The sequence below is a fragment of the Zootoca vivipara genome, chromosome Z (genome assembly GCF_963506605.1).
Source record: "Zootoca vivipara chromosome Z, rZooViv1.1, whole genome shotgun sequence".
Taxonomy (NCBI): Eukaryota; Metazoa; Chordata; class Lepidosauria; order Squamata; family Lacertidae; genus Zootoca; species Zootoca vivipara.
In genome coordinates this window covers 18,113,355-18,127,311 of record NC_083294.1, presented here as the reverse complement: position 1 = coordinate 18,127,311, position 13,957 = coordinate 18,113,355, and the positions used below count along the sequence as shown (strand labels likewise).

The 13,957-nt window shown below is 51.5% G+C and overlaps 1 protein-coding gene across 2 annotated transcripts; it reads left to right on the top strand.

Annotated features, from left to right (window-relative positions):
• The first annotated feature begins 1,084 nt into the window (after positions 1–1,084).
• On the top strand, positions 1,085–13,468 carry LOC118084327 (mitochondrial fission factor). 2 transcript variants are annotated; one of them, XM_035113734.2, is made up of 6 exons: positions 1,085–6,857; positions 7,578–7,747; positions 8,777–8,862; positions 9,224–9,385; positions 11,457–11,535; positions 12,220–13,468. In XM_035113734.2, the coding sequence occupies exons 1-6, from the start codon at positions 6,659–6,661 to the stop codon at positions 12,349–12,351; spliced, it is 828 nt and encodes a 275-aa protein (XP_034969625.1). In that variant the 5' UTR covers positions 1,085–6,658; the 3' UTR covers positions 12,352–13,468. The 2 variants fall into 2 exon arrangements, with proteins under 2 accessions (XP_034969625.1, XP_034969630.1); XM_035113739.2 differs by lacking the exon at positions 9,224–9,385.
• Positions 13,469–13,957: the final 489 nt, after the last annotated feature.

The following is a 13,957-nucleotide window of genomic DNA, read 5'->3' as shown; positions in this document are numbered from 1 at the left end:
CCAGGTATCCTTTAGTTTTTAGAAGCTTATAATAACTGAAAATAGCTGGAGGGTTGGAGTTAGCAGATTATTTTGCCATTTTAGACAGTGATGTCACCATCCTCTTAATTCTACTGTTATGGCTCCTTTTGTTTCTTATTAATTGAACTTTATTGTGTCACAATTTGAATTCTGTAGAATAAAATGCAAATATAGGAATTAAAATAAGGAATAAAATAGTTACAAATCAATATGAATATTGAATGTGCCGCAAATAAAAGCATAAATGAACATAAGAAATTTCTATCACATAGGTATATATAAAATTTTAAATCTTTATGGAAAAGCTGACAGCCAACAGAATGTACCAAGTTTTGGCTATACAAAACAGTCAACTCTCAGCTCATGCTGGGGTGATGTTCTCGGAATATGGTATAATGCAAAGCCAAAATGGTGCATAGTCAAAACACATTGGATTCAATGGCAGTTAGGATTCCCAGTCTTTTACCCCCAGGCACCCACCCACTTTCCATTTATTTATTTATTTGCCAAGCATGTAAAGCTGAATGTATGCAAGTTGTGAGCTACCTATATTGCAACAGAAGCCTGGGTGTGTGCACCATTAGCTAAGTGGGTTTAAAAAAAAAATGGCCGCTCTGCCTGCCTTTCACATGTACCAAATGCAGGGCAGGTTTCCTGAAATGTAGGTTTCTTGAAATGCACCTTTTGCAGCCCTCTTTTATCTTTTGGATTTCAAGGTTCAGGCCCGGCTCTAGGGGTAGTCTCGGTGGCACGTGGCCGGCAGGAGGGCGCTGTGCGGCAAAGCCGTGCAGAAGCCATGCTATGCACTGTGCCCGCCCACCAGGGCGGGGGCGCCGGAGCGATCTCTGCGCCCGGGCGCCCGGGCGCCCGACCGGCTTGAGACGGCCCTGTCAAGGTTTCAGCCTATTGTTCCTTTGGACTCTTTTGTTGTTGGGTACTTAATGTGCGAGCATTTGGCACATTCTGGTGGCTATGATCCATAGACCATTTTGAGGGTAAAGTTTTTACTTTTCTGTATATCTAAGGGATGAGACGTATGTGGTGCTGTGGGTTAAACCACAAAGCCTAGGGCTTGCCAATCAGAAGGTTGGCGGTTCGAATCCCTGCCAGGGGGTGAGCTTCCCATTGCTTGGTCCCTGCTCCTGCCAACCTAGCAGTTCGAAAGCACATCAAAGTGCAAGTAGATCAAGCACCACCAAACTTCGGCCCTCCAGATCTTTTGGACTACAATTCCCATCATCCCTGACCACTGGTCCTATTAGCTAGGGATCATTCATGAGAGTTGTAGGCCAAAACATCTGGAGGGCCGCAGTTTGGGGATGCCTGAAGTAGATAAATAGGTACTGCTCCGGCGGGAAGGTAAACGACGTTTCCGTGCGCTGCTCTGGTTCGCCAGAAGCGGCTTTGTCATGCTGGCCACATGACCTGGAAGCTGTACTCCGGCTCCCTCGGCCAATAACGTGAGATGAGCGCTGCAACCCCAGAGTTGGTCACGACTGGACCTAATGGTCAGGGGTCAGGGGTCCGTTTACCTATATCTAAGGGATAGAAATATATTGTGTTCACTTAGACCTGGTTGGTATCAGGGGTTACACTCTGCTAACCATCTGAATAAAGCCCCCACCTTTGCAACGTGGGCGTATCCAGGATTTTTGTGGGGGGGGGGGGAGCAGAACCTCAGATTTGTATTGGCTTTATTTAGGGGGGCAGTTCATTATACCCTCAACACTGATGGTGGATGTGGAAGAAGAGGCGACCGGGTGACTTCCCAACACTCCTCGTATTCGCAGGCAAACGTACGGAGAAGAGCCGAATTGCAAGGGGCCTCGGCTCAGTGGGAGAGCAGGCGCTTTGCTGAGGCAGCTAGAGCCCCCACCCTGTGGCCTTGGATTGGGGCAACTTCCTAGGAACACACACAAACCGGTATCCTGCCCAGGGCTTGATTTGCGTTCCATGCCAGTGAATATTCGAGAGACAATATTGCGACAGTATAGCATAGCTAGAATGCTTCTCTGCTCCTGCCCGAAGCAGCAGCGGATCTTAGCACGAGGAGCTCCCTCGTGGCTCCTTTTAGCGTAACAAGGGCTATTAGAGAACAGATGCACGTGAATGGCAATTCTCTGCCAGCTTTCAATATCCCACGGCTGCTCGGCTTCGCCCTGCTTCGTGGAGGGCGGAGCCTATTGTGGCTCGGCAGGCAGAAATCAACAGGTGAAGCAGCTCCCCCAGCAGCGGGGAGAGAAGCCTCGCCTGTGGACTGCCTGTTTGTGTTGCTTGGCTCTGAGCGCGCGGCTCGCTTGGCCTGCAGTGACCCACCCGGCCCGGGCATGGCTATTTCGGGCTCGGCCGGCCCAGGCCAGCCTGCTAGAGCAGGGGGCGCGGGTTAGCGCCCAGCCAATCGCAGCGCGGGGCGACGTCACGGGCGACGGATGCTTGGCCGCGGTAGCAGCACAGCAGCAGCAGCAGCAGCAGCAGGTGCGTAAAAAAAATACCCCGATAAGAAAAAGGGAAAAAGATAAAGAAAGAAAAAAGAGAATGGAGGGAAGCAGCAAGCAGGCCAAGCTCCTCCGGCATCGGCTCTTGCGCTCTGTTGAGATGGGAGGCGCCTCTGAGCATGTGCAGAGTGCCGCCGCTCGCTGCCGAGGCGTTGCTAGCGAGGAACCCTTAGCTTTGCGAACTCCCCTGGAGCGGCCGAGCGTTGTCGAACAAAACTTCTGAAGGTCTCCTCTGGTTCAAACCCGGGATAGGGGTGGGGGTGGGGCTAGTCTTCGATGATAGCCAGTGGGCCTTCCCTACTGCTTCCGGTAGACTGCTGCTAGCTACGGAAGTTCCTTTTAGTTACCTCGAGCGCTAAGAACGCGGGCGCACCTGGATGGGCTTCCTGCGTGTTCCTCATCACGTCTCAGGTTCATTCTGGTTGAAGGTGGTGGTGGTGGTGGATTTAGTCATCTCTGCATCTTTCTCCCCCTCTTTTTGTAAAAGCTTTCCTGGCTTTTTGTGCTGCGAAGTTGTTTCAGCACATAGGCAAAGCCTCTTTCCCCTGCTGGCAAGGAAACAGCCAAGTCCAGAAGTCTTTCTCAGGACAGAGGAACTTTGATTAGGAAAAAAAAAGCAACAGAAGAACATTAGGAGAGCATCTGTGGGATCAGGCAAAAAGGGACCCATCTCTAGTCCAGGATCCTATTCTCTCAGTGGCCCAAGGCCCCTATGAACAGCAATCTAGATAGACTTACTCTGGACCTGGAGGTTCCATAAGAGCATCAGAAGAACCCTGTTGGATCAGTGGCACAGCATCCTGTTCTCATAGGGGCCAACCAGATGCCCATTATGGGAAATCCACAAGCAGAATTTGAGCACAAGAGCACTCTTTTCTCTCCGTGGTTTCTAGCAACTGAGATTCAGAAGCAGTTTTTGGAGACTGAAACAAATTGTGTTCTGTTATAGCTCATTGTGATCCCATCTCTCTAAAGCGGAACATACGGGCTCTGCATCCCAGCCGGTGGGGCCCACTTAGATTTGTGCCAGCAGCAATCCCTCCCTGCTCTCCCCTCCCCTGGGGGATCCAGCCTTTGCTGCTTTTCTCCACCAGCCTGTAGTTGGGTGTGGCTCAGGGGGGCTAGTCTGTAGAGATTACACATCTCCTGGAGAAGCCACATGGGCCAGCAGCCGTAGGAGTTTGAGGGTCCTCAAAAGGGCATCCTCTTCTTGAACCATGGTCAGAGGTAGGGATGCTTCTGAAAGCCGGTTGCTAGAAGCCACAGGTAGGGAGAGTGCTGCTGTTGCACTCAGGTCCTGTTTGTAGGAGCCTTCCCATTGGGGCGTCAGGTTGGCCACCGTATGAACAGGAGGCTGGACTAGCCGGGATCCCTTTGGCCTGATCCACTTATACCCAGGCTCTTCTTAGGTCCTCTTGTTTTTGGCAGACATTGGAGAAATTGCTTTTCTTGCCTGCCTCACCTTGTTGGGTTGATTGGTACCTAGGCTCCCTTCTGCCTTGGCAAAGAGCTGTATTGTGAACTCTTGAGGGCAGAGAGAGACTGCCTGTTGCTCCAAGCCAGCCCTTTGCCACAGGTTTAACCAGCTTTTCTCTGCCAGTAAGGTGACCCAAGGGAGGAGGCTTGGAAGAGGCTGTGCCCTTGATGCAGGAAGGGACAAGCCCACCCCTGTTCTGCATTTGCCCTCACTGAGATGAATAGAGGTATAATAGAGGCCTGTGGGTTGGTAGCCCTCACCAGACGAGCCAGGTGATTTTCATACTTTCTTTATTACTGTCAAACCTTATTGCTGTTGTTAAACAGCACAAGAGCCTGGTTGTTGGATTCTTATTTATTTATAAAGAATATTTATATGCCACTGTCTCAAAAATGTATTGCAAACTAAAAGCAAAATACATTAAAAACAAACACCAATAGACCTTTGTTGGGGGATGTAGTATTATTAATGTTTATTCACACTTCCACTTGTCTAGTGCCTAGAAAGCACGGGTCCAAGCAGTTTTCTGTTTGCCCCACTGCTTTTCCTGGGGAAACCACTGGACTGTAGCAAAACTCAGTCTGCGGAAAGCCTGATTCACATTTGCAGCCCTCTCCTGCAGTCCCCCAGGGCGGTTCGCAGGCAGCTTTATCCACTATTAATTTGACTAGCCTACCACCACCCCAAAATGGCAGACCTTGGGATCTCCATTGTACATCATTGTTGCAGCGCCCCCAGGGGCACTGAACCAGCTGGAATCTCCTAAATCTGCCTCTGGCCCCCCACCCTGCTTATTCACAGTTATCTCCCACCTGTGGCAATCTCCCATCATCCCACTAGAGGGCGCCAGAAGAGCTCTTTCCTTATGTACTTGCTTGCTTCCTTTTGCAACTGTACAAAAGCCTTGGGCTGTATTATTCATCTTATTTCTTGCTCCCTTTTGTAGGGGAGTTTCTCTTTCTGGGCTCCCTGCATATGACAAGGGTAGACAATTCAGGGGGAGCTTGCTCAAGCGTTGAGCTCAGGGCCCAGAAGGGCAGCCCAGCCTGAGCTGCTAATATCCTCAGCGGAAGCCTTCAAGGGGTTTCAGGTTGAATGAATGAGCATCATTCATGCTGAGGCTAGGTTAGGAGAAGTGGGTGCTGCACGAGCCCTTGGGTGGGGGGCTCATTGGTGGTGATGCTGTGGCCCCACAGGGGCTCCAGAGGAGACAGCAGCTTTTATGAGGCTGGTGGAGGCTTCTGACCTGAATTTTCGTCTCTCCTTTCATCCTCTCTGATGGAAAAAGCCTCAGAGCTCCTTCCTTCTCAGTGCACCCATAAAAAGAACAAAGCTGTGGGTTTAAAATGTCTTTATTTTTATTTACCAAGCAAATGTATTTTGGACGAGTATTTCTGCCAGTCTGCACAACTGACCCTGAAGCTTACTCTGTTTAACATGTCAAGCCTTGTGGTGGTTTGCACTATTAAAAGCGGTGCATAAACAAAGCTTCTAGTGAAGTTCCTGCAAGGGAAAAAAAACCTCCCTAAAACCTCAGGCCTGATCATCCAAAGCACCCTGAGCAAAGGGTCCAAGAGATCAAGGTGAGCAAGGGTGGGGTGGGGGAGGCGGATGCGCTGGTCATCTGCTCCAGCCTTTGAGAGAAGGGGCCATAATGAAATCAGCAGCCTCTGACTGGCCACTGTAAAAACAGCATGCTGAGCTAAATTTGGGTGTGTGTGTCCCTTCAGCCTGATCCAGCCACAGGGCTTTCCTGATTTTCTTAAAGATCAGGGACAACCTAGTGTCCAGCGACTGCTGTTGTCTGGCTGATGGAAGTTGGCTGATGGAAGTTGGAGCCCAAGACGTCTGTGCAAAGGCTGGGCCCAAACCATGTGAAGCTTGATAGATGAAGGCCAATGGTGATGTAACGGTTAGAGTGTTTGGTCTAGGACGTGGAAGAGACCAGGGTTCAAATCTTCACTTGGCTTTATGAACTTCATTGGGTGACGTTGGGACCAGTGACCCGCCTTACAAGGTTGTTGTGAGGATAAAATGGAAGGGGGCAGAGGAGTGGAACTATATATGTCACCTTGAGCTCCTTGGAGGAAAGGTGGGTTCTAAGTGCAATAAATTCAGAGCTCCAGCTCCAATGTCATGGGTGTGCGTTGCTTGTGGAAGGTTGTGGTCAAACCCAAAAAGGCATGCTGCTAGCTAGTAAGTTTAGAGGTATGCAACCACAGAGCTGTATTGCAGAGAGGCAGAGACTCAGACCATAGAAGGAGCATATGCAACTTCCTTCCCCCTCCATTTTCTCTCTCTCTTCTCTGCAAGAACCACGATAGCCATGGGCAGAATATGCCATCTGTGGGTTCACATCCATGTCAAACATCCATTTTGGGGAGAGGAGCATACCCCCCCCCCCTAGGCATATGTGAAGACTGGAGAGCATCTCTTTGAGAGCACTTAACGGTAGTTGCTGAATAGGTTTTCTTTGCCTGCAGGAGTAAGAGGAATGTGGTCAGTGAGATTCCCTGCCCAATGCATAGGAACACCCAGTCCTTCTGAAGGGATCAATCTCGGTTTCCCCTTTTAATTTTTGAGCAGGAAGGAGGTGTTGTGCACCATAAGTGTAACTGCCCCCCTCCCAATGCCTTGACCCCTGGGGCTAAGGAAGAGAGAACAGATGTGGCCCATTTGGAGCATGCAGCTGGAGAAGACTTCCTGCGACCTGGGCTTCACCGAAGCTATAAACAAAAGGATGCAAGTCCCCAGCCGGCTGAAGGTGGCAGAGGACCCCAGTGCAGGAGACCTACAGGGGGTGACCACGAAGGACTGCCCCCCATCCTACCAGATGCACATCCCTGACAGGATCCTGTTGGCAGGTAGGGAGAAGTGCCTGCTGTACACTAGGGAGTGAGATGGTGGATGAGATAGAACCCTTCTGTGTAGCATCTGTGCACTGGGGTATTGTATAGAGCAGGGGTAGGAAACCCCAGACTCTGGGAACTGAATGTACCAAAGCTTTACCTGGCCCTTAGGGGACTGTCTCTGCAGGCCACACCCCTCCCCAGGCCACAACTCCTGCCTGCCCTTCTCTGGCATCCCTCCTGGTTGGAAGGTGCCTTTGAACTGAGATGACAAGTCTTCTTGCTTGCCTGAATGGAGAGTGGGGTGGCCAACCCACTCCTGGAAGGGAACATGCCCCCTGGGCTGAAAACACACACACACACACCCCGGTGTAGGGTGAGTTCTGAAGGCAAAAGCACTTGGTGTTGAAGCTCGAAGGCGAAGATGTCCCTGGGTCCATGCAGACAAGGGGGTGATTGTGGGAATCATGCTGCCTACAGAGGCAAGCTTTTCACAGCACAACCCACAAAATCCCATCAGCATCAAAATGCCTGCCTGTATTCCCGCATCTGCCAAGAAAACCTCAAGTGTATGGAGCAACAGACTCTGATTAAAGTCCTTTTTGGTCCCTGCAGGGAGATTGTGCAGAGTGACATTCCATCTGTGGGGCTATGTGGACAGCTTGCCACCAGCTGCCTTGCAGGGCTGATGGAAGTCCTTCCCCATCCCTCTCTCATCTCTTTCTTCCTCTGTAGATATGACAACGAATGCTGCTTTCCAGCCTTACTTCCTAAGCCAGCTGTCGCACCAGCCCCCGCCTCTTGAGGAGCCCCTGCTGGAGCCAGCCATCCATCCAGCCATTTACGGAGAGCACCCCTTCCTCACCTTCATCTCTGGACCTGGATCCCCAAGACCCAAACGGCTGGTACTGTGCTCGGGACAGGTTGAGGCAATAGCCACAGATTTGGGAGATTGGATCTTGTGGCTTTGCAGGAAGGAGCCATGGGGCGGAGTTGTCAGGATATAGTCTCATGGACCACCTGTCAACCACCCAAAGTCACAATGGCACCAGGTGCTTCCAAGTCCCATAGTTGGGACTTCAAAGAACCACGTGCAGCCAGCCAGCAGACTTTGGCTCCTCAGCCCATCAGCTCTCCCACTCTCAATTGTTGCTTGACAGCCACATCTCTCTCTGCCCCTCACTTCCTTCATATATGATGTCAAGGCAGGTGGGCATGACTCATGGGGAATGTCCACCTGGGCCATATTTGAAACCCTGTAAGGCCAAGATTGGCCCATGGGGTGGGGGTTCCCAACCCCTGCATAGGTGGGTCTCTGAGGAGAGAATCTCCCTTCGTGCAACTGCAGTGTGAGGAACAACAGGCAGGTCCAGATAAGCTTTTTAACGGGGGGCACCTGGAACAGGTTTTAATGGGGGGTGGGGAGAAAGGCACTTCATGCGTAGATTTAGCAAGGTGCTCTGTGGAGCCGCTTCCCCCTCCTTTAAAAGGAGCTCAGGGAAAGCTGTGGGGAGACAGGAGAGGGGGTGGGTGAGACGTAAAGGGAGAGGGGATTGGTTAGGAGCAAAGGGGTAGGTGGGGGTTGCAAAGTGGAGTAAGCAGCGGTGGTAGACCCTAGTGTGTGGATTTATAAATATTGTGTGTATGCTGCACAGACCCTTTGGCAGTGCCGGCTGGTGTGACATGGTGGATGTGTCATGCCCCCCCCCCCGGGACCTGGTGGCATTCCTTAGGGACGGTGACCAGCGGTGTTGCCTTTTGTGGCAGCACTAGGGAATAGTGTGCCCTGGCAGGCTGTTCTGTCCTACTCGGCTCCAAGTGCATCTGGAGTGACTGCCTGTGGTCTGCGTTGCCTAAGGGCAACCATTTTTGGAGAAAGGGGGTCCTGCCTTTAGCCCCTCAGCTGGAGCTTTGCCTCTTCCCCCCTCACCCAGGCACATCAAAGCAGGGCCAGAAAGGAGAGGGCGCTGGCGAAGAATCCTCATCTGGGCTTGGGAACTCTTGACCAGAGGCAAGACTGGTAAGGCAAAGCTGCGGAGTGGATTTGCTCAGGTCCTTCTTGAGTGTCCTGCTGCCCTTATGGGGCAGGCAGGGATGGGGTGTTGGGCTTTAGGGGCATTGGCAGCCTCCCTCCCTTGCTCATCCCATCCTCCCAGGCTGCCAGGTGGGAGCCTGCCTCTCTCCCCAGACACATGCCAAGGGCTGCTGGCATGTTCAGTGGAGGTGGTGGCATCTTCTGGGGTAGCTGTGCCAAAGCAAAGCCGGTGCCAGCAGAGCCTTTTCTGACCGAGGTGCAGGTTGTGGCTGCTCTGGAGGCCAGGAAGTTCCCTTCTTGTGCCAGAGGAAGTGACCACCCTGGTTGTCTCCCTGTGCCCCTGCAGGCAGAAGCCAAGTGTACCACCCCCTGCCTCCTCCACCCCCCAGCTTCCTCTGTTCCCTTTGGAGGGCAGGATCTACTCCCTGCAGAATGTCCTTCAAGTGCTGTGGTTCCTGGGGCACCAGATGTTCCAGATGTTTTGCAAGCCTGGCCAAGCCCAATGCAGGTGATTCTCTCTGGCTTTGCTCAGGGCAGCATGCAGCTGGCTGGGATGTGTGCGAAGCAGGAGTGTTGTATGGTGCAGCAGCTGCGCCTCTGGTTGGCAGTGGGTGCTTCCAGCTGGCTGGGCTTCTCTTTCTTGCCCTAGTGGCATGTCCATGCTCACAGCCCAGTCTATGCTCTGTTTTCCTGGGTTCCACATCTGCATGGCCAGCTCCAGTGCCATTATTGGAGGTGGTGAGGAAGAGACCATTGTCCTGGGGATTGTAAGAGTTTTGTGGGTAGAACTTTGCCTTCAGACCCAAGGTAGGACCCCAAAACTACACCAAAAGGTGAGTGGGCGGGCTGCAACCCATGTGTATGCTGCAGCTCCCTGTGGGGAGGGCCAGAAAGAGGGTCATGGAGTTTTGCCCCTTCAGGCCTGGAAATGTCCCCCCTCTGGCTTCTTGGACCTGACCTCATGAGTGAACCCCAGTTGAAATCATGAAGATGAATCACTTGGGCAGTTCAGAAAGGCTTTTGGTGATAAATTCAGGAGCTTCTTGCACACTATTTGTACAATGGATGGATAGGTGGATCTTGTCCCTTGTTTCTTAAAGAGGTCCCCCTACCTGACGGGCTACCTGTGGGTTATCTCTGTGCCCACACAATCGGTTTTATAATGTTGTTATTTATATGCCATCCATATGACTGGGTTGCCCTAGCCACTCTGGGCAGCTTCCAGCAAAATACAAAAACACTAAAAAAACACCAAACGTTAAAAACCTAGGTCCTCGGGGAGAAGGTGGGGGCTTAGGCAAGATAAATAAATAGTAATAAATAATTTTTATTACTTACATGCATAGGACCTCCTTAGTAGTGGCACCCACCCTGTGGAGCACCCTCCCATCAGATGTCAAGGAGATGAGTAACTATATAACCAACTGGTTCAGTCATACTGGTTGCAGAGCTTGGGGTGGGGGCCACAGGGGCACCACAACTATAATGTAGGATGGAAGGTGAGAGGCAGTAAGGGGCGCCAAATTCTGGTGTTGCACAGGTCACCTGAAATTTGAGACCCCAAGGTCTGCCACTGGCACACTTGTGCAGGTACAGGAGGGGAAGGAAGGAAGCCTGAGGAAACCAGAGAGTGGTTGTTCTGCCTTCTCATTCTGGCCTTGACAACCTTGTGCCCTAAGCAGAATGAAGCACTGAGCTCAGAAGGCAGGTTGTAGGCAGCAGCCATGGGCAATCTGGATGCCAGCAATGGTGCTGCTTCTTGTTGGCCTGGACTGACTTGCATTGTCACCCTCTCCAAATGCATACTGAGAGAGTTGGGAAAGGCCCTGAGAAAGGAAGGAAGGAAGGAAGGAAGGAAGGAAGGAAGGAAGGAAGGAAGGAAGGAAGGAAGGAATCGATCCAGAGAACCATCCTATGTTACGGGGGGAGGCTTCAAAACTCATGGAGAGATTTAACCAGAGGAGATATCTATTTGATGTCACAGCCTCCTCTATTTGATGTCCCGGCCTCCACTGTTGGAGGCAGCGGTGCTTCCGGATGCCAGCTGCTGCAAACTGCAGGAGGGCTCTTGGGCTCGCTCCTGCTTTCCCATCGGGGCATCTGGTTGGCCACTGAGAGGAGGCTGGACTAGGTGGGTCCCCTTTGACTTGACCCAGCAGGGCTCTTCTCATGAGTAGGCAGAGAAGTGGCCAGCAGTTGCCACATAGCCACACTACTGCATCGGTCAGAGAACTGGCACTGACTGGCAGTGGTCAGCAAGGAAACAGGGAGGTGTCGGAGGGGAGAGCTAAGTGTGCTGCCTGTGTGACCTGCTTTGCACCTCCTTGGCTTCTCCTGCTGCGCTCAGGTGTGGCGGTGGAGCCTGTCACTTCAGCAATGTTTAAGCTGAATTCAACTCCAGCTTGTGCATCTTCTGTACATACAGTATGGCACGGGGTGGTGACATCCCACCTGAACAAAATGTCTTGGGCTGGCCTAGCTTTGGGGACTCATCATGTCTCTCTCACCCCTTCAAAACCTCTTATGCAGCTCTCCTCATATTTTCTCTGAAGCTCATGTTTTCTCCTCCCACCTTTTAGTTCCCTGGAGAGAAGTGTGGCCTCAGAGAGCTCCCCGGAGGACTTTGGCACCACAGAGGTTCTGGCAATGAGGAAGCAGGTGATTATTTATTTATGAAAATATTTATATTTTATTTAAAAAATAAATACCAGGGCCGTTTACAGCGATTATACATGACACTATATTAGACTTAGACTCAGAAATCAGATGCTGTGGGATGATGTCTTCTTAACTGCCTGCATAAGCTTGACAGAATAGAGACATTTTCAGCAGGCATTTAAAAGTGGCAGGGTGTTCCACAGGACTGGGCCAAAGACAGTAGCAGCTCAGTTTTCTCTGTTGCCAAAAGAGCCTCACCAACTCAGAGAATGACCAGTGACGCTCCTGCAGATGATAGGCTAGGATGGAAGGGTTCAGGCACACAGGAACTTGAGCCTGGTTCAGTTGTAGGTGGGCAGCCAATGCAGGCGTTTTAACAATGCTATTGCATGTTCTCGGCCTTGTGCCCCCATCAGCAATCTGGCCCATCAGCAGGTAGTGGAGCAGGGGGAGGGGAGGGGACGCACAGAAAGTGACATATTTGTCTTGTCCCCCTGCATGGGATTGTGCTTGCCCTCTTGTTCCGGTGGATGGGCTTTGAGCGTTGCTGCCCTTCCCTCTGGTGAGGCTTTTCCCTCTTACTGCGTCCTTCCCCAGCAAGGCTTTTCCCTCAGTGACCTCTGTTTCGCATAGCAACCCGAGGCTGACCTCCTCCCTGTTGCTCTTTTCTTCTCTGGGCTGCAGCTGATGAAGATCTCAGGGCGGCTTCAGCGCCTGGAGAAGCAGCGTGTGGGCTGGCACCAGAAGGAGCTGCTGTTCTACTCTGTGCTGGCCTCTTCCTGCCTTCTCAACATGTGGCTTTGGAACAAAAGATGAGGAAGCCACCCTGCTCCAAGCAGCAAGAACTCGCTGCCAGCAGTCGACCTTGTGCTTGTTAGTTTTCACTGAGCACTTGCCTAGGTGTCCTGGGGTTTCCTTGTTTTGGGTTGCAGCCAAAAGGGAAATAGGCTGGAGGGGAATGTGCCTTGTGTGTGCAGAAGGAGGAGAAATTGGGCAGGGCTGGGGGCCCTCCAGAGGGCAGCTACTCCGTAGTCGGGACTCACCTTTCTTTTGAATACGGCTTCATATGTGTGATTTGTCCAGGCCTGATGTGATATAATTCCTTTAGGGAGGGGGTCCAAGGCAGCTCTAGCTGCAGTTATGATGTTGGGATTGTCACCCATACAAGGGATGTTGAGTTGCCTTAAGACGATGGCTTCGGGGTGTGGGTTGGTGTGCTTCTTAATGCTAGTCACCATCAAGGCAGGGTTGGTGAAGTGAAGGGTCAGGGTCAGGTTCTCACCTGCAGGAGGATTGATGGGAACAGGAAGGATAGGAAGAGATCACTGGAAGCTCTCAGGACCTCAGTCCCTATAGTAAAATAGATTTAAAGCAGTGGGCAGTATTTGTGGCCAGCTTCTGCTAGAAGTACAGTGGTAGGACTGAGCCAAACAGCCCCCGGGAAGGTCACAACTCCAGGGTTTCTCCAAGGCTTCTCAGGGTCCTTCAGGGCAAGCCAAGTTCTCCTTAGTGCTCTGATGGTTTCCTGGCCAGGGGGCCTGCATCTAACAGTTTGAGTGTCCTAAAATTCTAATAAAATTTATGGTAAAGCGCTTCTGTCTCTGTCTCTCTCTCTCTCTCTCTGTGTGTGTGTGATGAAAAGGAGGGGTGGGGTCGGAAGAAGGTCTGTTTCTTCTCTGGGCTCCTATTGTGCCCACAGTCATTGGCATCAGAGGGAGAGACAAATGCCTTAGCCTCCCAGCTGTCCACAAAGTACAGCAGGGCATGCTTGGCAAGGAAATTGGGCACCTCTGCAACCTTGCAAAATGATTCAAAGTTTAGAGTGAGACAGTGGCCAAAATAATTAACAGAGCAGGAAATAACCTGAGAGAAATGCAAGCTGCAAAAGTCCACTGGCTCTTCAAGATGGTCTGATGAAATTGAATCCTCCATAAATGCAACATCCCTTATATCTTGGGGGGTTGGGGGGTGGAATCCCATCCAGAGGGAGAGAGAGGCAGGTCATACACACAGGGGAAACTTTTAGCAGTCAGTGGTGGGGTGTGTGTGGTTATCATTGCTTTGCCTTGGAAAGGGAATAGGTGTGAATTGGAAGGGCTTTATCTTGAGTTCCAGTCAGGCAGATTTAACTAGAGTGTTGGTGGTAGTGCTTCAGACATGGCCTGTCCATATGTGGAACAATGGTATCTTGGCATGAGGAAATGGGAGGGAAGAGATACAGGCAGGATTTGGGCCAGGCATTGTGACTCTGGTCTTTTTACACTGAACCCCAGTTGCTGGAAACCACAGGAGGGAAGAAGGCTCTTGTGCTCATGTGCTTCTCCCTGGTTTTCCACAGACATCTGTTTGGCCACTGTGAGAACAGGGTGCTGGCCTAGACAGACCATTGTCTGAGTCAGCAGGCTCTCCTCATCTCCCTGTT